Genomic DNA, 22,424 nt, shown 5'->3' on the forward strand with positions numbered 1-22,424 from the left:
ATTATCTTAAAATTATTGAATTGCATTTGTCTTCTCCTTTTGTTTGTAATATTACTATTGGTATCAGGCCTGACGTTTTCAAATATTACTAATTGTAAATATCAGTGTATTGAATACAATAGTTGAATTCAACATTTTAAAATGAAATAAATTAGAAAGCATGTACCAAAAGACAAAGACACACGTTTTATAAATTTAAAATATTAATCTTAAAATAGAAGAATGTATTTTTTCAAACTGAAAGTTGAATTCAACATAATTTAAAAATTTATTAAGGAAGTCTAATTTATTAAAAAAATAATAAAATAGAGTAGGGATCTATTTATTCCCAGATTTAAGTATAGAATAACTTGCTCTTGATTTTCTTTTTTTCATTTTATTTTATATTGATTGTTGAGATTAATTATATAATAAATGTATTGAATTTCTTCCAAGAAAATATTAATGTATTTTTTTTCTCTCCTCTTTATTAATATATATTTAATATTTATTTTGTGATGAAGAGAATATTATAAAAAAATAGTAAAGAAATTATACTCCAAACAAAAATTCATCTTTTTCTAAAATGATCTCTCTTTATTTTATAAATATTACAAATAGGTAGATTCAAATATATTTAAATATAATATTATTATAATTAAGTTTTAAAATAACTGTAACGTAATTATATTTAATATATATCTATAATAAAATATAGTAAATAATGATTGATATTAATAAAGAAGGAAGAGAAATATTTAGTCTCATAAATTTCATATTTGAAATATTTCTTTGTGGGTAAAAGAAAGTGTGTGAGATTTTACATTTAGTAGTAATATAATCAAATTAAGATATATCAATAGAAGACATATTTATCTTAAAATTTAACTTTGAGATTAAATTAGCAGCAGCCAAAATGTTAAAAAAAAGTACATAACAGTATACAAGGATAGTTTCTTATTTAAGCCAACGTTAATTACAAACTCTGAGACAGTGTTCTCTATTTTAATAGTCGAAGAAACCACTTGATAATTTGATGCTTTAAGCCCATAATTAAAAAGGAGTTAAACAACTATCATGATTTTTGTAACATTGGATACGTCTTAGTAAAACACGTAACCATATTTGGAATGTCCTGTTTGAAAAAACAAGAACTGGTTGGCGCGAGTAGCATTAATATGTTTAACAGAAGGGAAGCAGAATAAGAATCAAGAAATACCATTCCACAGAACAATTCTTGTGCTTGCATGGGCATATCCAAGGCAAAAACACTTGGTTGGTTGGTTTGGTGTTTGTCCCTACCCTGTGAAGCTACATTATCGATGACCAATTAACCATGACAGTGATCATCATCATGATCATGGCCATCATCATGATTCCTCTCTCCCAACACAAACATATAACCATACATTTGACGACAACAACAACAAGGAGTGTGTGTTTGTGCGTAGAGGGGCTTCAATGGCGGTGCAGTATGAGTGCTGTGATGTGGAGTTTTCAAAACGCGTACTGATAATTGTGGTGCTCGTGATGTTCGCTGGATTGATGTCAGGGCTCACTTTAGGCCTCATGTCCTTGAGTCTCGTTGATCTTGAGGTCCTTGCAAAGTCTGGAACCCCTCACGATCGCTACAATGCTGGTGAAATTTCTCTCCTTGCCTTATGGGAAACTCAACATAAAGTTTCTTTCAATGTTGGGACAAGTTTGTTTTTGGTTTTTGAATTTGTGTTTTGTCATCACAGCAAGGATATTGCCTGTTGTCAGGAATCAACATTTGTTGCTTTGCACCCTTCTAATTTGCAACGCGGTAGCCATGGAGGTACAACTAAAATCATGTGTTAGTATGTGCTTAATCACACGAATACACAGAAAGATCCAGCCAATTGTATATAATGGTGTTGGTTTTGTCAGGCCCTTCCAGTTTTTCTGCATAGTCTCGTTGTTTGGTGGGGTGCTATACTGATTTCGGTGACATTAATTCTTCTGTTCGGTGAGGTGAGAATTTTTTTCTGATATCTTAAAACAAATGCAATGCACACATATATCACAGGTTTAAAGCCATCCCTTTTGACAAAACGTGTCTGTGAAAGTCAGAAGCTCATCTTCGAGAACCATGATTCGTTCAAGTAAAAAAGAACTCAGACCAAATCGTGAGAAGTAGTTAACTTTTGTAAATCAGACTTTGTACTAGCACATTCAATCTTTCGGCGCATATTTTTACTGAATATTTTATAGGAAATCTTGGCATGCAGTTATTGAACTTGTTACGTAATATTCTCTAACCTCTGCTTACTTCTGAGAAGATTATACCCCAATCAATCTGTTCTCGGTATGGTTTAGCAATTGGTGCAACAGTGGCTCCAGCTGTTCGTGTTCTTGTGTGGATATGTTTTCCTGTTGCTTATCCAATTAGCAAGGTGACACAAATTAAGCAGACTTTTTATTCATACTTCTTCAGTTTTATCTCAGTAACCACGAACGAATTTCATTTGTTATCCATGGTCTTTCTTTTCTTTCTCGACTTTTTTCACATTCAGTTGCTGGACTTTTTGCTGGGGACTCGACATAAAGCCCTTTTCCACAGAGCTGAGTTGAAGACACTTGTAAATCTGCATGGCCATGAGGTCTGTATCAGAGCTACATGATGCTTTGGATTGAAACAAGGCATGCACTTATGATTTATGAGTCTGTTTGTTCATTTTCTCTTGAAATTGAAGACTTATCCTCAGTGCTCTTCATTTATTTCAACAGTATGCCGCAGTTCTAAACCATTTATTTTCCAATCTGAATAATGTAACTGCGGATTATCTTCTTCTCTTCTAGTTGTTTAGACTCCATTTGAACACTCATGATGATTTGTGTCAGGCTGGAAAAGGTGGGGAATTGACACATCATGAAACAACAATCATTGCTGGAGCACTTGAACTCTCTGAGAAGATAGCTAGTGATGCCATGACTCTCTTAACCGAAACATTTTGTGTTGATATTAATTCAAAGCTTGATAGGTAAGGACAAAAGGTGTCTCAAAAGCTTTTGTACTTCTTATAATTTTCTGTAATTAAGGGTTATTATTATAATTTTCTGTAATTAAGGTATCTGATGAATCTGATAATGGAGAATGGACATAGCAGAGTCCCTGTATATTATGAGCAGCCTACAAATATTATTGGACTTATCCTGGTATGCATGAAGTCTGTTGTTTTTCTTTAACCTATCGATAACATTTATTTTGCATTGACAGCGTAAAATCCACATAATAGTTTTGCATCAATTTCATTGAGATTCAACTTGTATATCGACTTTCTTCCAAGAAGACTATTTATGATTTTACATTAAGTTTGTTTTTAACTCTAAACAAATATACTATGGACTTTCAGGTAAAGAATTTATTGACAATTGATCCAGAAGATGAAGCACCAGTGAAAAGTGTGACCTTACGAAGAATTCCAAGGTATTTTTGTTGTATGTTTAGCAAATTTACTGTAACTTGAAAAATGCAAGCACTGAAATTAATGGCATTATATTATGTTAAAATACGTTCATATATGAAAGTTTACTTGATTAACAGGATTCCAGAATCGATGCCATTGTATGATATTTTGAATGAGTTCCAAAAGGGTCACAGCCACATGGCTGTCGTTGTTAAAAACTGGGACAAGACTGAGCAACAACCTTTCAACAATAGCGCCTATAGTAAGCACGTCCTGTAATCAAATTAAACTATGTTAACATTTTATTTAGATTTCCTCTTCAAAACTGAAAAAAACTTTATCACCTCACAACAAGTTCTCCTTATCTCTAATAATAATGGCTTGAAATGCACTCAGTGAGAGATGTGAAGGTGAATATTGACGGTGATAAGCCTCACCATGAGAATAGTCTAAGAGCCAAATTGTCACACCATAAATGGAAAAGCTTTTCAAACTCAAATAATTCGAAGAGGGGTGGTTCCAAGAGCAGAAAGTGGTCAAAAAATGTGTACTCCGATATTTTGGATATAGATGGAAATTCTCTTCAAAAGCTGCCAGAAAAAGAAGAGGCTGTCGGAATAATTACAATGGAAGATGTCATCGAAGAGCTTTTACAGGTACTAAATTCATTGAGGTCACTTCGAGCAAATAAATTTGCTCACGGAATCTTGAATTGACATCAATATTTCTTTGTAGGAGGAGATATTTGATGAGACGGATCATGATTTTGAAGACTTGTGACAGTGATCCTTCCATATGATAATGTAGATTAGTCTTGGAGTTTAATAGCTAAGATTACTATTCCTTCTCATCCTTTTTACAGAAAACAAGTGACAATATCACTTCCTTTTTTATATAAAAAAAAAAACTGTCTATACACGTATTTAAAAAGTATATAACAGACAAGTATACATTTGCAATGCGCTTGAATTTAAGAACTATTTCTGCATATGCGGTCCCCTTTACTACATATCGTTACTTATCAAGTACTTAAATTTAGCAAATAATCTTGTTAGTATTGGGAAGCGTAATGAGGCCGTGGCTAAACCTTGAAATGTCATCAACAATTTCAATTATAGTCTTAAAGGACTGTAAAAGGACTTGGACGTTTTCTTCCCGTCAGGGTGTATATTATTGAAACGAAGTTTACTCCTTTGGTATGAGTGTTAAAATAATTTTCTAGATAGGAAAACCCACAACACAAAAGTTGATATTTGTGCCATCATACAGTTAAAAAAGTGCCATCATTGAATTTTCTGCATGTTACATATTTTCTGGTTTGTCAGTTTGGAAAAATTCCATGACTCAGAATGGTATGGAAGGAATGCCACCAACGAAGTGGGGTGCTGCTGTAATTTTCAAGAGGTTGACGAAGATAAGATATAATGTTTATAATAACACAAGATAAGAAAATCTCCATGATATTCATGACAGTGAGATTGACCAGATGATGATGAAACACAAGGTGAATTGCTCCAAACAAGCTAATGAGGTCAAGACAAGCAACTGATGAAGGATTAAGAAACCTAATCGCTTGCAAGAGACCTACGTCCCCAAACTGAAGTTTAAAAGGTTTGATAGTTGTCTAAGTAACCTTTTCTGTGGCCAAACAAGTTCGATTTGCATTTGATGTTACAGAAAATCATCTGTGCTAAGTACAAACACGAGTTTCATCCAAATTGACTGTATCCGCAAGTTTACCTTCGTCTGATCTCAAGTTACGTTAGAGCCTTAGTGATGATGTTTACTTCTTTTCTCCTCCCTTTTCTTTTCTTATGCTTAGATTTATCTTTTGACTTGTGCCTCTTAGAATGCTCCTTGTCCGCGCTCCTAGAGTGAGACTTTTTACTCTTTTTCCGCTTTTCTTCATGAAGCTCCTCCTCATCAGAAGTATCATATGACCTCAATGACAAGGGCTTCTCCGGACCAAGAATAACACGGCGATGCCTTACATTCGGACTAGTACCAGGCTCCCCATCTGAATCAGGAGGAAGGTAAGGTCCAGTATCGTCCATCCTCGGACCAACAGCACCTCTGCCTCGTTTGGTCCTAATACAAAAATGGAGTTTCTTTAGTTCTAAAAAATATTAGAGATATTATACTATTAGTAAGCACACACATAAACAACAAAAGCCATAAGAGAGATATAATACCTTGAGTGCAGAAACTCTTCAAGCTCTTCATCCTTTAAACCTTCCACACCATGTTCATGTTCTCTTTCACTCGGGCATGAAGTATAGACACTAGAGCTTTTATCCACTACAGCATGTCTTCCTGGTCTTCTTGATGAGTTATCATCCTTATGATTTCTTTCACTGCTGCTTTTATCATTTTTATCCAGCTCATATTCTCTATGACTTGAACGTGAGGCAGAGGTTCTAGTGCTGTTATCAATACCAAAATGTCTTCCCGTGCCTCTTGATAAGTTATCATCCCTATGACTTCTGTCTTTACTTCTTTTATCAATTGATTTTTCTTTAATCCGTTTATCAAGCTCAATTTCTTTTTGCCGCAATCGCCACATTTCATTCACTTCCACTGCTCTATTTGCTGTAGAGAATACCAAAAGAAATTTAATATGATTAATAATAAACTAACAGCTCAACATATAGACATCATCTTGGATGAAAAAGATTCAGAACCAGAGGTGAAGGATGGTGATTTGTCAGTCACAAACAATCAAAAGAAATGAAAGTAATTCCAGTATTCAACTTGGGTAAAGTAGTCATGACTCATGAGACCCAGGGTCATGCTAGTCAAAACTTGAGGCATACCCTTTGATCAAGGTTATCAATGATAGAAAGCTGAAGGCCACAATTCTGCCATATAAACATTTTGAGGTTTTCAATATAGCCGAGGGAATGCTATGGCAATGCTGTAATGGTTATTTAACAACTTTGTCCAAAATCCAATTCAATTCACCAAAAATTGTCATCCAAAAAAAAACTGCACTATCATTCATTCATCAGTAAATATTATGGTACTCTGCCTATTTCGACAAAGTAAGAAAATGTCATTAAATCTTTATCTTAAAGAAGAACTATACTAAATATATGGATAGATCAGTTATGATATACAAATTCTGTAAATGATTTTTTCTCGTTTTATTTTTCATGTACCTTTTAACACTCAGCAAAGGAACAATATTGGGTATTTTTTGCATTCTTTTCTATTTTTCTTATGTGTTCATGCAAAGAAAAAGGAGAATATATGGAGTCAGCCAATGCTAACAATAACTTCTATAATCTGCACGGTTGTCTTTTACACTTTACGATAATAGTTTCGATTATCCCCAAGTCATATTATAATGTATTAGTAGGTATGATAATGAGGCAGCTGAAGATGACATCTACCGCTCCACCATTACCTTGTCACTTTTTCTGTGACTTTTCTTATTTCTCTCGGACAATTTCTTTTTAATGCACAAATTCTCCAAAAGAAAAAACTATACCACGTTCACTATCTTAAAAGTGTTCACCATTTTCTTCTTTCTCCAATTGCATTTCCCAGTTCCAAAATGCTATGCAGTACTATTTCCTGCCGAAAATTTTCTGCACTACTCAGTGACCAAACTCTGGTAGGTTCCATTCTAGTCTCTCCAGTTTATGCAAATCTTATTTTTTTTAAGTTAGCAAATTACGGAATATTTATTAGAAATAAAATATTTCCTCCCTTCCCTTTCCTTCCAAACATACCTACCCCAATCTATCTAACAAATCTGCATGTCCAATTCCCACATAAAGCCATGAGCATTCTTCTTAAATGGTGGTGCCATGGACAACATGGCAGATTTTTGGCCAACCGCCATAGGCAATTTGTTGCTAATGGCACCATCGGCCGCAATGGTGTGCTTATACTAAGGACTTTTAGCCTTCCTACCCACCATCCCCCCAAAAATTAAAGTTGAATAAGAATTGTTTTAAACTCATGGGTACACTCAGCATCCACACAAAATCAATTGTAAGACAGGCTATTAATACAATCATCAAACAGTGAAACTAATATAAATATCATTTCCTAATTCGAACACAACTGACAACTTTTCTCAGAAGCACAGCCATATAACAAGCCAATAGGGCAGTAGTAATGAAGCTCTGTCTAAATATACGACTAAAAATAACCTTGTTGAACTCCACGTACAGTAGCAGTGAGGAATCGCGAATTTGGCCGAGTCCGTACGTCAGGCTTTCGAAGATAAGCTAGAACACCTTCCCTTTCAGACTGCCGCCGTAATTCTGCTGCTTCCTTCATAAGGAGAGCAGCTAATCTATTTTCAGTCTCCAAATCCATTTGAGTGTCTGACCATATTATCCAAAAACAAAACAGAAAAACAAAAGAAATGAGACTTCAATTGAACAAACAACCTTAAAAAAGAATTAAACAACTCCAGAATGCTGTGCTGCTTTGTGTCCGCAAGGGGAAAGAACCAAAATATGCAGTGAAAAGCCAAAAATAAAATATGATTTCACATATCACAGACATTGCTAAGTTCCCAACACCCTCTCGATGAAAAAATGAATCAAATAACCTAAAATCATGTGGTCACAACAACAAACTCCATCAAGTGTTTTTTGTTCAATTGTACTTCAAAAGTGAAAAACCCTGCAAAAAAGATTTCTGAATTTCAAATTGAATCCCAAATTCCCAATCCCAGAGAAACTTTATGGCATGAAAAGTAACGATCAAGACTTAAATCCCTAAAACGCACAAAAACATGTAGATGGTGGGATTTCAATCACAGTTCAGAAGATGATGATGGTAATGATGGATGCAGCAGAAAGTACCGATTTTTAGCTGAAAGAGGGTTGAAGTGCAGGGTGACCAATTGAAACTTTGGTGGTGGCAGTGGCAGGCTCCGTCACCGAAGTTTCTTTTCGATCAGTGACGGTGGTGCTGGAAGTCGGGATCCCTGTCTTGGGGAGGACGACGAGGGAGAGAGAGGCGATGGAATTTTGTGTTGGTGTAGGTGTCAAGAACAACCAGATTCTCTTCTTTATCCTCAGTTGAGTTGGGATTAAATGTATGCTTTTCTTATCTAATTAAAATTATTATTTAACTTAGACCCTGTACAAAATAAATAATTAACTTTATGTGATTTAAAATTTACAATAACAAATATTTTTGTGTATAAATTATTTTATAGTCAAATTTATAATAAATAGACATCTTGTACAAAAACTTAAATCCCGGCAAAAAAACATAAAATGTGATATTAAATTATTTTTAACGATTCAACATTTTTCTAAATTATTAAAATTTAATTTAAGGATAGAAATAATAAAATGTCTATTTTGGAATAATTTGTAAGAAAATGAAAATAAGAATGTAATACTCCCAAATTTAATATAAACTTACCGAATACTTTTGATATTTTTTTATAGCACTTTCCTAAAGTATAAAAATAAAAAATTAATTAAAATTTGATGTTATTTGATTAATAATACTTAATAGTATATATTATTCGTTTAAGTGAATATTTTGATATGAAAAGTTTGATGTAGACTTATTTAATAATATATATTGATTTAAGTTAATATTTTGATCTGATGCAAATTTATTTGGCATGCGATAAAAATCCTATAATTACAATGTGAAACATTATTAATAATATAATTATATTATAGAATTTGGATTTAAGAAATTTTATGGTTATACAAATATGAGATATATAATATATAAGATATATATTTTATGAAGAAATTTGTTATTTTATCTTATTCGTATGTTATTTATTATAATAAAATGTAACAGAATATATAATATTTAAACTATCCCAATTTTTATTTGTTAATTCTAAAATAATAATTAATTTTTAGATATTTTTAAAAAACATAAATATTTCCTTTTGTGGCACATGAAAATACTTTTCATATTTGGATGACAAAAAAAATTAATTAGTGAAAGTTTGAAAAAATTTATATAAAAAATAGAATATAACTCCTACTTTTGTTCATTATCTCTCACATATATTTCAAATCAGACTTGTCTTTCTTTCCTTTTATTTTCAAGTCGGTCACCAATGTGAATGTGAGTAATTTTTCTGAAATTGAAACATTCACAACCATCTTTAGATACTTGTTAGTCCCAACAAGGAATTCAACGCCGTGAAATACACCTCGGCAATAACCAAATAAAAAAAAAAATCACTTTTGGTAGATTAAAGGAGAAATAGAACGACCATAAACTTCTTTTTCGTTGCTGATTGTAGATGTGAGGTGGGTTTTTGCGGAGATTCAAAAGGTGAAGAAAAACACAAAGAAACCGATCCCGGCACCAAGTGATGCAAAACATCAACTGATTCATCGCCGTTTCATGCAAAACAGAACCTAACGAACCAATGCAGCACGGAAATGGAAGGCACACACAACCAAATGAAAGACGCATATGGGAAGTCACAGCGACTCGGTACCAAGTACCAAGTGCCTTTCAAAACCATTATGAAAAAATGAAATCCTAGTTAACATAAAAAAACAAATTAAAATTTATTTTTTAAAAAAGCCAAGTAGGTCCGTGTCAAAGTGTGTCTAAAGATTGTGTTAAAATATCATTTCTGAAAATAAAAACTTCTAAGTGCGTATATGTGTCTTACATTCCCTTTTTGTGTGGCCACTGTCACGCTTCATTATCACATCACATTTTAAATTTTTATTTATACTAAATATATTATTGGTGTCTTTTATATGAAAGTACAAATCAGTGGATATACTAACCAACAAAGCGTAACATTTTGTCCTCTTTTGCATGGAAGATTGATCTTGGAAATTTGGTATTGTCCTGAAGTAGACACAATACATTTGAAAATTGTATTCATAAAAAACATGTATATTGCAGACAGACAAAACCAGTGCCCTAATATATGGAGCCTTCACCAAAATTCTCTTCTAGGCTCACTTATTTATCCTTTTTGGTTGGTATAATCACAGTTACACAGAATGCAGGCACAGGTTATATGTTCATGCATGTATTTTCTTCCAAGATCTGTATTTAATCATGCAAATTGGAAGGAGGTGTTCTGTAATATGCTGGCACAGTCACAGGGAAGAACACTTGTCTAATTCCTTCAGCCCTGATAATGGGAAAAATGATAGCAGAGGCACCCTGCAAATCTCAGCAACAAAACTTATTCAAAATCATAAGTTTTAAGGTACCATTAACTAATATAATGTTGCAGCAAGGGACATGGTTGATATGTGAAAGATGGTGCATGTTTAACTGTTAAGAAAAATGCAAGAAGTACTCACAGAAATAATTCTAGCTCCAATCCACAAGCGATTTGGAGAAGGAAATGGTATGAGTAAGCGAGCAACACTGTATATAGCCACAGCAAAGAAATGAAGAACCAAGCTTAATGGACGAGGATTTAGACCTGAGAGTAGAGATATTGGTCCATCTGAGAAAACCCCTCCAAGGCTTAAATAATCAAAACAAGCCTGGCGCATTTCCTTACTAGCTGGGTCAGGAGATGCACAAAACACCTTGTATAATGCCCCAGCTAAAGTGTTTATTGTAGATGCCATTGGCTGCAAACACAATCATGAACCACCTATGTCACATTTTCTCAAACCAATACTGGTATTTCATTAACGAAAAGTTTAACTGTTGGTTATTATTCACTATGAAATTAAAGAAGATTAGTCATTTAGGAGGAAGTAATGTATATTAACCTTGCGTAGGGTGTAGAATGATTCAAGATATTTGCAAAGAGCATTAGCATCATGCAGATCATGGAGGGGTCTAAGAAGGTTCCTCAGCAAAACAATGTCAGACAAAGCCACAGTCATTCCTCCTCCGGTTAAAGGGTGACGCATGTTGAAGGCATCTCCCATTAGAAGGGCACCAGGTGTAGGGTACGGAGATGCAGGCATGCTTCTGTTTGGCATGCTTCTTATGTTTCCTTTGTCAACTGCTGCTATAAAAGATGCATGCAACTCTGGGGGAACCTGAAACACACAAATTTCTGTTAGTTGATAGTTTGTAATGTTATGTCAAACCAAAGACTAGGATATTTGTTTGTACCTGTGGAGCTACAACTGTTTTCAAATAACGAGCCATTTCACCATTACCAAGGGAAGGTAATTTTTTGCCAGCAGGCACATCAACCAGACACCGAATCTCAGTGCTACTTATGGGATAAAACAAAATGGGAGAAGGATCACCCAAGATAACGTGTCCGTGGTTTGCATATGGAAGATTGCAGTTCTCTAGGACCAGACCAACAAAATGAGATGCTACATCAACCTGAATAAATAAAGAAATAAACCCATTTCACTACTAGGTAAGTTAAGCAGAAAACACACTGTTAAATTATTCTTAACCATTACTAGTGATGCACAGGTATGTTTTGAATATAGGATACAATGTGTGTCTTAATTCAGTTATCTTAAAGATAACAAGATAGATACAGTGTGTATTAAGAGCAAAATCTTTATTATTAAAAGTGTTTGATCAAGTTCTTCAATTGATCATCGATAAAACTAATGAATACTTTGGGTTGGTGATATGATAAAGAAAGAGAAAAACTTGGTGTGTTTACCTGTGGGTTGCAAAGAGAACGTCTCAAGTTGGAAAAACAACCATCACATACTATAGTGAGTGGAGCCTTAGCTGTGACCTCTTGTCCGTTTCTGGTTTTGTAGTTTACCCCTTTGACGATTCCATTTTCTTCTAGCAGAGATGTGACAGTCCCTTGTTCTAATTTTACACTGCACAGAATTTGGAACAATTAGGGCATGCAAAGGAAGGAAATGACTCAATAAAAATAAAATCCATTTCAGAAACATTTTTTTCATGTACTACTTTGGAAGAGTTGAAGCCTTTTCTCGCATTCTCTGTATGAAACGGCCATTGTGGAAGCTTCTTCCGGAAACATCAGAGTCAAACTTTTCCAAGGGATAAGAAAGTTTAGTATTTTTCCCATCCTTGTAAAGAGCATAGCCAAAGACTTGTTGAGCATCAATCTCACCCACACAATCTGCAACAACTCACAACATTCATCAGTTAATAAGATTCTTGAATTTGACCAACAGAGGAAAATGGATTCTTTACACCTAAAAATGATTGATTACAACAATTCTCATACAATTTTTCATCCATCAATAGTTTGGTACAAACATGGTGCTTGGTTACCTTGGAGATCCAATTCAATTAGCTTGAGATAACCTCCAGGTTGTAGCAATTCCCCCACAATCCTGTCTTGTTCAGTCAAGTCCCTTTCGATAACATGCACTCTTCTTCCTTCCTGAAACAACAACCATATATCAACATCGTTCATATCCTCTTACAACAATAACTGTAATTAAAAATCTTTTAGTCCATCCAAAAATATGACCCAGAACATGCACAACTATACATATGAATCTGACTACATATGTTTTGTGGTGTGGTTCTAAGAACATTCAGAGGAATACAAAATATTCAATTCTTTTTAACTTTTTATGTTTTTTTTTTCTGGTTGTAAGAAAAAACATTCAAGAAAAGTAGAAGTGTATGAGATATAATCTTTAGAAGAAATGTTTTATGAAGTCTGTATAAATTAAACTTGAAGAATATTCTTCTTTCTTTCTTCCGACCTCTTGAACCTTTCTTGCTCTCAAACATGTGTGTGTGTCAAAAAGATTTTGGCAAAAGACATTACACATATGAAAAGAAAAGGTTTCCACTTTGTTCTACCTTGCCAAGTGTGTAAGCAAGGGCTGCGCCAGCAACTCCAGCACCGACAATGATGATGTCGGTGGTTGGTGAAATTTCTTGATGTTGGTTTCCAGTTTCTGGTTTTGCTGTTATCATACTGCTACCATTGTTTTCTGCATGTACTAAAGCTTTGGCCTCCTTCTTTGATGCAGAACTGAATAGAACAAACAGAAGAACCATAGTAGAAGCTGTAATTCCCCCCAAAATATATTCAAAATCCATCTTCAGTAAATCCGTGGAACTAAGCCTGAAAGGTAAGGAAAAAACAAATAAAAAGGAGAATGATGATGGAAAGAGTTGAAGGTGGAAAAACTAAGTGTGGATTTTAGAGTGAGGTTTTACATGTTAGATTGTGCAACTTTAATGCAAACTAAATATTATAAGGACCATTAATTCTTCCACTCTTCATCTTATTTTATATATAATTTTCCTTTCTCATATGTTAGGAAAAGTAATAAATAAGAAAATTTTACTAAAATGTTTACCAAACAAAACCTATGAGAATTGTATAGAAATGATGTGATACAGTGAAATTATTTGAATAAAATTTGTGATTTTTTTATAACTCTTCCTTTTCTTTAATATTTTTTTTATTTGTCAGGGTTATTTCATTTTGTTTAATAGGGCAATTCTAATGTGAAATTAAACTTTTTTTTTTTAAATAAGATCTTGGGTTTAATTTTGTACATGAAAGATATAATCAAAGAACTTCACAGGATAATTAGATTAATAATAACATAATTATAAAAGAGTTAAATTACTAATAACATGATTATAAAAGGATTTTTTGTAATTCTAATCAAGTAAAAATTAACAATGAACAATTCTTCAAACGTACCTTTTTTAAAATGGATAGTAATCTTATATTAAGGATAGCTTTTAATCTATTATTAATAGATAATAATTGATAACATTTTTTAAATACATTTTATATAATTGATTATTATTACAAAAAAAAATGAAAATATAATGATTTACACCAGAGACGTAATCCAACCGATTGGTAATTAAATAAACAATTATAAATGTTTAAAACTAATAGAAAAACTAAATTATAGTTACTCAAAAATATATCATATAAGAAATATTTTTATTTTCATTAAATTAGTTTAACCATTTCAAATTTTAAATAAGAATTTTAACTATCAACAAAACGTTTAATTTTCACTTAATTTTATTTTTAAATTCACTTTAATTAATAGTTGTTGGCATGCTATTTTTTTGTTTGAATTTGTTTTTCTGTTTTCCTTTTATGATTTTTATTTATTTATTTTTAATTAAATTTTTTAAAACAATTAAAAAAATTTCATCAAAATTAACATTAAAACTATATTAATTATTCAAATCAAACAAATTTTGTTTAAAACAATTTAAAATATATATATATATATATATATATATATATATATAATTACTTAAATCAGACTCAAATTAAGACTTAAAAAAATAGAGAACAAAATAGTTTAACTAAAAATATAAGAATGGATCGATCTTGTAAACTTTCTCTGTTGGATAATAAGTAAGTAGCATCTCATCAATAGGTTTGACTACGGAAAATTCTTGATATGAATATGACAGTTAGTTGTGAATCGATTAATGACCTATCTAATACCAACCACCATGTTCAAGGCTAACTGTCTCCCAATCATCATTTATTAACCTAACTTCAATTAATTAAGCTTATATAAAAAAATTTAATTATTCTTGTCGTTTCTGCCTTCAAATATAAGTTGGTGTTTCAATTCTTTTTACTTTTAATTTGATTTTAATCTTTTTAAAATTTGAGATAAAATTAAAATTGAAAAATTAGAAGATAAATTTAACATTTTTGAAAAAAACAGAGAAAATAGTAATTAAACCTATATTCTTTATCCACCCCCAATCCTTTATTTATTTTTTCTTCGATTCAAAACCTCATCTTCAAGAAGTCTAATTCCGAGTTGGTTTGTGTTGTGTCAGTGGAGCTCACATCTCAATTAGGCTAGTTTTTCCTTTATTTTTCTAGAGAAAAGAATGTTTAGAGTTAGAATTTTTTAAACATATATTTATAGTTAATAAATTGAAATTTTTTTCTCAAATAGAAATTTAAATATTTTACATAATAAAGCAATTTTAGTACTATATTAAAAATATTTTTATTTTTAATTTAAATAATATTTCAAAGTTACTATTATTAATAATTTAAGTTTGTATCAGAATAAAATTAATAAGTTTTAACTTTAAATAATTTAAAAAATAACCAAATGCTATAAGTTAATATAAAAGCTTTAATTTATATTAAAATTAATGTTATTTCTTTGTGTATTATTAATTTCAATTATGTTTATATATTTTTTTAAAAAATGTAAAATATTGATCATAAATATCAATTTTAAAAAAATGAATTATTATTTTCAGTGATAATAGGTTGAATTCTTATTAATAATAAATTTTATTGTCTTGAATATTTTCACAAATTATATTAAATTAGTTGATTAAAAGAATTTTTTAAACCTATTTTTCAAGATGTAGAATTTATTTATTATTATCATATTATTTATGTCAATTAATATATATATATATATATATATATATATATATATATATATATACCAGTTAGAGGTTTATTATTTATAATCTATTTACAAAATAAGATTCTGAAATATACAAAATAAATAAAAAGATTTGTTCTAAGAAATATTTCATAAAAGATTTAGTTTTTTTTAGTAAATCTTCATACAATTAAATAAAAAATATCGTGGCAAATGCAAAGCCATTAATTTTGCATGGCATGGCATTCAATGTAGGCAAGTAGAGAGAAGACAGACACCTTTATTGTTTTTATTAGCATTGCATTGCCTTTGTGAGGGGACAAAAACACTTCTATTTATTTTTGCACCTAAATTTGGTTTCTCTCTTTATCTGCTTCTTAACACTTTCTTGTTTTGTTCCATGTTCCTTATTTAACCCCTTTAATATCTTTATTTAAAAAATTAAATTAGGATTACCTAACATCACACTTTGAATCTATTTCTTTTAGTTTTTTACATTCTTAAAGATTATAGAAATAATAAAATCATATGAAAACGTAAATAAATATAATATAAATGAAATTAACATTTATAATCTTTAATACAGTGTTATTCTTTAAACTAGACAGATAAAAGTAAAAGTAATATTAAATACATTTCTTGGAGTGCCTACAAACTAGTTATATACAATTTTACTACATCGTATAAAATTCAGTGTAACCAATATATATCTTATAAACTAGTTATATACAATTTTTCTTACCCATCTATTTAAGACAAAAAAAAATTCCATTTTATATCTTTTAAAATAAAAATAACATTAATTATCATCTTTTTTTTAGTTATATAGTTACATTGCTGTCAGTTCCTAATATTTGATAAACTCATTATAAATTATAGAAAATATATATATAATTAGGAAAATAATTTTTTGACAATTAAATTTTAACAATTTTTTCTTATAACATTACTCTTAAGTAACTATTCATTCTTCCATTTTTTATTTTTTCATTTTTCTATATTACAAAAGATATCAAATTATAAGAAAAAGTTGTCAATAATTAAAATATTATTTTCCGTATAATTAATTAACGACAAGTTAAAAGTTTAGAATACCGTATAACGTATAACATAAGGATTGATCCTTAAAGAAACAACATGCACAGTCTCCAATAATAAGCATCTATGATATCTCATTCCAATAGCAAGAGTATATATCTTAGATTAGTATTTATGGTATAAAGTGATTCATTATTTTTGTATGACACACAGAATGAATATGAAGGATTGTATAACCCATGCTGTGAAACAAGTTGCTGCTGTTGAATCAAGTCAGACTCAAAAGAGTACTTCTATAATCTTTTTTTCTTCTCTCATGTCATGTATTATCTTCAACTATCTTAAACATTTCATAAATAATAGATCCAACACAATTAAAAAAAATGATGCAGCAGCACGTACCTTTTTTTGGTTTTTTTTTTCAGCTGCAAGGTTGAAGAAACGTTGATGATGATGGAGTTGCAGTTTCGGGTAGGCGATGAGAGAGAAGATGAGAGAGAGAAGCAATAAACTACAATGGATTCTATTATATATCCCCAGTTGAGATGGCTATAATTTTATATATTTTTTATTCAATTAAAATTAGTATCTACCTTATACACTCTACAAAATAAATAGTAAATTTTATGGGATTAAAATTTATATTAATACATATTTTGGTATATAAATTATAATTTTGATGATAAATGACTAGTATGTTTTAATAAATAATATACCTAATATAATTTAAAATACATAGAAATCTTTTATTGTGAAGCTTATATTTTAAATTCCCAGCAAAAATTTAAAACTTGATATTAAATTTTTTCAACCATTTTAAAATTTAATTTTAAATCATACAAAAATGTATATATTTAAATTATCTTTAAGGAAATAAAAATAATTAGTCACTTTTACACATTTGAGAAAATAACACTTTCTCCAAATATAAAAATTAATTGGAACTCATTTTTATTCAATTAAGAATACTTAGTATAAAGAAATATTTATAATTTACCATTAAAAATTATGACTCACGATTTATCAACCAAGTTATCTAACCAATTAATCTTACAAAAAATAGTTATATTAAAAATACCTTAGAATTTAAATCTCTAGAAACCAAAATATGAAATAAAAATTTTGGATTTTTAAGAAAAGATTTTGAAGTGTAATTTTGGATCTTACAAAGGGTAATTTTGGATTTTAAGAAAAAATGTTAGGGGTGCAGGAAGAAAACTCCATGGGACCCCTTTGATGCCGTTTCTCTAACCGGCTGTTGAAATCATAACGGCTAGTTACTGACAATTTTTATTTAAAAGCGCGCCTAGAGGACCAACCTCTCATCTTATTACAATCCCACGATATTCGCAACAGAGAGAAAGCAAGACGAAAGACAAAAGCAAGACGAAAGAGAAGAAAGAAGAAAGAAGAAAGAAGAAAGAAGAAAGAAGAGTTATGGCAGATACTCTATCGTACTTACGTTTATTCGAAGGAGAATTGGAAATTGGTGATGATTTCTACGAAAGCTTCGAAGCTCCTAAGTACGTAGATTTCACCAAACCGGATTCTTGCCATCCCGGCGAGGACCGCCACTGGTTCTGCTCACGTGTTGGTAACTTCTCATCTGATCTTATATCAAATCTTTTACCTCTTCTTTATTACCAATGACATGACTTTTTCTAATAGGGTGCGATCTAAAGCATGAGCAAGAATTGGATCCTGAGACAGTTGAGAAGAATTTTGTTCTTCGGGTTAGTTCGTCTTTTTTTCTTCATCTTTGTTTCATTTCGTTTCACTCTACGTATGAACGTAAATATGATGGTGATTGGGTGAATGGATCTTGGATTTTCAGGTTATGGCTGCAAGAAGTCCCAATGTACGACTTAGAAAAGCTTTGAAAAAAAAAGAAACAAGGTAGTAGCCATCCTTCAACCAAGATCAATGTTGAACTTGTAACAAGATTTATTTTCCTTCTTTAAAATCTTCAAGAAAGTTGTATTCATTATGAGTGAGTGACATTTTGTTGTTTTTTCAGCGCAAAGTTGAAATGCCCCCTTACAGCTCCTGCAAAGTCAAGGGTTTCAAGGATGGACTATATTTCCTCGTTATCACACAAGATGACCGACAAGAATGTCAAAGTTAAACCTCTTTCTAAGGTTGCAGCAACCCCCATTGCTAAAGTGAGGCCATCACCTTCGGTGGCCAAGGCTTTGACCACTCCAAGGAATCATCAAAAGAAGGTTTCCAATGCAGAATCGTTTAGGAGTGTTCAGAGCAAGAAAGTCTTGACTGTTGGTGATCCTAAGAGCAGAGTGGTGTCTAAGCCTCTTGTTTTTCAGTCGCCCAAGAAGGTCATAAAGATCAAGAGTTCTATGGAATTAAAAACACCAATGAGAGCACTGTGTTCAGCAATGAAAAAGCTTGAACTCGATGGAGTGAAGAAGAATGAAGAAGGAGGAAACAAGTCATTGCCAGTGACTGCCTCAAAGAAGCAATTGAAGGGAAGAGAGGTTAAAAGCCGTGTGTTTGATTCCTTGTGTTCTAATAAGCGTAAGGAACAAGAAACTAAAGCAATGTCAAGTTTGAAGGAGAAGAAAGTGAAGAAAGGCACTCAGAAACGACAGGTTCATCAAAATGAGTCTAGTGATATGGAGATAGATGAGAAATCTAGATGTGGCTCTCTAGGAGTATGCCTTGAATCAGAAATTTCATCTCTTGGAGATGAAATTTCCCAAGAACCAAAAAGAGGGGAGGAGAGCTTAGTTATGGTTCAAGTTTTGTCAGAGGCTTCGAAATGTGACACTACCTCACTGTCAAAGGGAAAAGTTTCTGAGAAGGCTGAAGAAAATTCATTGGTTTCTTCTGATGACAAAGAAAATAGGAGGCAGCTCACTGATGACAAGGAAAATGCTTCAATCTTTCATGAAAATATGTAAGGAATTTGATTTGTCTCAAAATGTCTGTTTCTCCATTGTTTTCTTAAATTTGGTGAAATCAATGAATTCTTGTTGGCTGCAGAGAGATGAGTACTGACGTGCCCAAAAGAAAGGCTATTCTTGAGAGCAAGCATGAGGATGATTCGAGAAGAACACAAAAGGTTTGGTCTTAGTTATAGATTAATGATTACTTTCAGTCCCACTTTATTGAATAATTTGACTGTCTGTATAACTTTTATGATTTTGACCTTGAAACAGAAATCTTCATCGACCACAAATGCTTCTCCAGTTGTGAAGCACAGAAAACTAAAGCCCACAAACCCTAAGCCTTTTAAGCTGAGAACTGATGTAAGTAAGGGAAGGGGATTTTTAAGCTTGTTTAGTTGTCAAGAAACAATTTTTTTTAATCAAGTGTGATTCATGTTATTTTTTTATGCTGCAGGAAAGGGGAATTCTTAAAGAAGCAACCTTGGATAGAAAAATTCTCTCACCTTTGAAAGAAACTGCAATTAAAGTTGGTGGGACGGCAATGAGGAAACATCAGATTGTAAACCAAGTGAGTTCAGTTCCATTGTGAACCTTTCGTTATTATTGAATATTAAAAATTTGACCTTTCTCTTTATTTTCTTTCAGAAAAGTGAAACTTATGAACCAGACACTGATTATTATAGCAGTTGTGATGAGAAATCACGCCCAAAAGCACAGGAAAACCAATCTGTAAGTTCATGCACTTATGTTCACCTATAAATATTTTAGCAAAAACAGTATTTTAGACAGTGACTGAGACTTCCCAAAATGTTACGTAGGGTGGCACTCAAATTGACAACTCCAGCTGCAAGGTGCAACGAAAGTTATCTGCTACAACACCTTATAATGTGAATGATAAATTCAAAAGAAAATCCGAAATGACGCAGCGTAAAGATCTGAGGCCTCTGAGGTAAGTAATCGTGAGATTGTAAAATACGTTGTTGTGTTTGTTTGTTGTTGTAAACAACTTTGATTCCAATGAAATACGTTGTTTATTGCAGTGGTTTACGAAGGAAGAAAGAAAAGGTTGTCATTGCAACAAAGCTTAGTGCTATTATCGAAAAGCCATCAGATATTGTGAAGCCAAAGGCAGCAAAGCCTAGGAAGGCATTGACTGTTCCTATTGAACCAAATTTTCACCGTTTACATGTGCCAAAGAATTGCTCCAACAGGAAACGCACTATTGGGGACTGAGTGGCATCATTGAATTTATAGTTTAGAAAATAGTGTATTCTATTCTTTTTTTCTTTTAATCTTGTAAATGTGGTAAATTCCAAGTTCAGAGAACTTTTTTTTGTTTACCACATCATAGAAAATAGTGTATTCTATTCTTTTTTTTTTCTTTTAATCTTGTAAATGTGGTAAATTCCAAGTTCAGAGAACTTTTTTTTGTTTACCACATCATAGAATTAAAAGTTGTGTTTATTGTAAATGTGTTCATTTGTACTATTTGTTTTGAATTATGAATAACATTAATTCCTTTTGGTGCAACTTGATTTCTTTTATAAAGCAGCCCTCTCAAGATAGGTCTTGCTTATACAATTTTTTTTAATAAACTCTTACAATGAAAGAATATAGAGTAAGAAGATAAAATATTAAAGTCCCCTTGACATATATCTTGTGTTTAATTTTGTAATTGACTATGTTCCTGAACTAGAGAAAGGTTTCTTGTTTATGTGTAAACAAGATGACGTTAATCTGTTAACAACCATACATTTATTGACCATACATGTTTATATGTAAACAAGATGATGTTGAAAAGCTTAAAGATGTTAAAGAGCTGATGCAATAAAAAATCCCAACTGGAATATGGGGAAAAAGGTAACTGTGGACTCTGCTACACTCTTTAACAAGGTTTCTTTCTCTTTTATGTCAACATATCTGATGAAAAAAACCTTTTTATAAATCTGTTTGATTATGTAGTATGAATTTCCTAGGTAAAAGTTAAATTTGTTTTAATTCTTTGCAGGGTCTAGAAGTAATTGAAGCACATTAATTCTTTGCAGGACTTATCTGTTCTTGCACAATTAGGGTGGCCTGATATGCGACTGCAGATCCTCTATACATTATCATGGCCTGACAGGGTTTATTATTCTGAAATTACTTGGCCTCGCCTTTATCTTTGCAAGTACTATACTTTTTCCCTGCTGCTTACTTATTTCAACTCAATCAAATTTTATTTTCCATCCATACTAAAAGAAAATAGACACTTTTAAAGCTATAAATTGCAGGGCTTACAGTGCTTCATTGACGGATTTTGGTGGTGTTGGAGATGGGAAAACATCAAACACAAAGGCCTTTAAATCTGAAATCAGTCATCTGAGTGAGTATGCTTCAAAAGGGGGGTCTCAGCTCTATGTTCCTACTGGAAAATGGCTTACTGGGAGTTTTAGTGTTATCAGTCATTTCACTCTCTATCTCCACAAAGATGCTGTTCTCCTTGCATCTCAGGTATCTCTCTCATTTTGGTTCATTCTTTGATGAAAATGTTATCACAAATATGAGATTCATGACCTGGTCAACGTTGAATTTCTTGATTTGCGGCTACTATAGTCCTGTTTTACTTGCTGAGATCAGTTACATAGATTACTTGACACCATCAGTTTCAGTTAAAAATCAAATCCTCACAAATATTGCTTAAGATCCTTTTTAATACAATGCTTTTCTTAGTCTTCTTCTAAAGTTTTACACAAAAATCTTGCAATATATACTTTTTATTAGTGTTTCTATAACCTTCTGTTCACATGTCCAGATAATGTTAACTGGTTTTC

General features: G+C 31.8%; 4 protein-coding genes across 6 annotated transcripts; 2 read left to right on the plus strand and 2 right to left on the minus strand.

Annotated features, from left to right (window-relative positions):
• The first annotated feature begins 1,440 nt into the window (after positions 1-1,440).
• LOC114189195 (DUF21 domain-containing protein At2g14520-like) lies at positions 1,441-4,190 on the plus strand. 2 transcript variants are annotated; one of them, XM_028077909.1, is made up of 11 exons: positions 1,441-1,618; positions 1,722-1,798; positions 1,891-1,974; positions 2,283-2,396; positions 2,517-2,603; positions 2,845-2,984; positions 3,072-3,159; positions 3,357-3,430; positions 3,548-3,685; positions 3,811-4,066; positions 4,146-4,190. In XM_028077909.1, exons 1-11 carry the CDS (start codon positions 1,441-1,443, stop codon positions 4,188-4,190), a joined length of 1,281 nt encoding a protein of 426 aa, XP_027933710.1. The 2 variants fall into 2 exon arrangements, with proteins under 2 accessions (XP_027933710.1, XP_027933711.1); XM_028077910.1 differs by having other exon boundaries at positions 3,548-3,672; positions 3,813-4,066.
• A 577-nt stretch (positions 4,191-4,767) lies between these two features.
• On the minus strand, positions 4,768-8,444 carry LOC114188186 (pre-mRNA-splicing factor 38B). The gene is given in 6 exon segments (XM_028076741.1): positions 4,768-5,221; positions 5,224-5,498; positions 5,603-5,999; positions 7,571-7,747; positions 7,978-8,051; positions 8,234-8,444. Coding segments are annotated over 5 exon segments (900 nt in total). The 5' UTR covers positions 7,988-8,051; positions 8,234-8,444; the 3' UTR covers positions 4,768-5,180.
• A 1,774-nt stretch (positions 8,445-10,218) lies between these two features.
• On the minus strand, positions 10,219-17,210 carry LOC114188185 (squalene monooxygenase-like). 2 transcript variants are annotated; one of them, XM_028076740.1, is made up of 9 exons: positions 17,111-17,210; positions 13,119-13,386; positions 12,576-12,687; positions 12,246-12,420; positions 11,983-12,151; positions 11,466-11,687; positions 11,114-11,389; positions 10,691-10,969; positions 10,219-10,547 (listed from the first exon to the last, which is right to left on the minus strand). In XM_028076740.1, exons 2-9 carry the CDS (start codon positions 13,359-13,361, stop codon positions 10,434-10,436), a joined length of 1,590 nt encoding a protein of 529 aa, XP_027932541.1. In that variant the 5' UTR covers positions 13,362-13,386; positions 17,111-17,210; the 3' UTR covers positions 10,219-10,433. The 2 variants fall into 2 exon arrangements, with proteins under 2 accessions (XP_027932541.1, XP_027932540.1); XM_028076739.1 differs by lacking the exon at positions 17,111-17,210 and adding an exon at positions 13,482-13,539.
• An 818-nt stretch (positions 17,211-18,028) lies between these two features.
• Positions 18,029-21,068, plus strand: LOC114187452. The gene is made up of 10 exons (XM_028075714.1): positions 18,029-18,302; positions 18,377-18,441; positions 18,543-18,604; positions 18,726-19,622; positions 19,709-19,787; positions 19,885-19,974; positions 20,069-20,182; positions 20,260-20,343; positions 20,433-20,563; positions 20,655-21,068. Exons 1-10 carry the CDS (start codon positions 18,146-18,148, stop codon positions 20,845-20,847), a joined length of 1,872 nt encoding a protein of 623 aa, XP_027931515.1. The 5' UTR covers positions 18,029-18,145; the 3' UTR covers positions 20,848-21,068.
• The last annotated feature ends 1,356 nt before the right edge of the window (positions 21,069-22,424 follow it).

The sequence above is a fragment of the Vigna unguiculata genome, chromosome 6 (genome assembly GCF_004118075.2).
Source record: "Vigna unguiculata cultivar IT97K-499-35 chromosome 6, ASM411807v1, whole genome shotgun sequence".
In the NCBI taxonomy this organism is placed as follows: domain Eukaryota; kingdom Viridiplantae; phylum Streptophyta; class Magnoliopsida; order Fabales; family Fabaceae; genus Vigna; species Vigna unguiculata.

What these genes read in the sequence shown, in the direction of transcription:
- LOC114189195 (XM_028077909.1), top strand. Translation starts at nt 1,441, where the DNA reads ATGGCGGTGCAGTATGAGTGCTGTGATGTGGAGTTTTCAAAACGCGTA. An exon ending in TTGCTTATCCAATTAGCAAG is followed by an intron (nt 2,397 to 2,516) that starts GTGACACAAATT and finishes TTTCACATTCAG; the next exon opens with TTGCTGGACTTTTTGCTGGG. An exon ending in TCATCGAAGAGCTTTTACAG is followed by an intron (nt 4,067 to 4,145) that starts GTACTAAATTCA and finishes ATTTCTTTGTAG; the next exon opens with GAGGAGATATTTGATGAGAC.
- LOC114188185 (XM_028076739.1), bottom strand. An exon ending in TTGCTTACACACTTGGCAAG is followed by an intron (nt 12,688 to 13,118) that starts GTAGAACAAAGT and finishes TTGTTGTTTCAG; the next exon opens with GAAGGAAGAAGAGTGCATGT. An exon ending in GTTCTCTTTGCAACCCACAG is followed by an intron (nt 11,688 to 11,982) that starts GTAAACACACCA and finishes TTATTTATTCAG; the next exon opens with GTTGATGTAGCATCTCATTT.
- LOC114187452 (XM_028075714.1), top strand. Translation starts at nt 18,146, where the DNA reads ATGGCAGATACTCTATCGTACTTACGTTTATTCGAAGGAGAATTGGAA. An exon ending in CTGGTTCTGCTCACGTGTTG is followed by an intron (nt 18,303 to 18,376) that starts GTAACTTCTCAT and finishes TTTTTCTAATAG; the next exon opens with GGTGCGATCTAAAGCATGAG. An exon ending in AACATCAGATTGTAAACCAA is followed by an intron (nt 20,183 to 20,259) that starts GTGAGTTCAGTT and finishes ATTTTCTTTCAG; the next exon opens with AAAAGTGAAACTTATGAACC.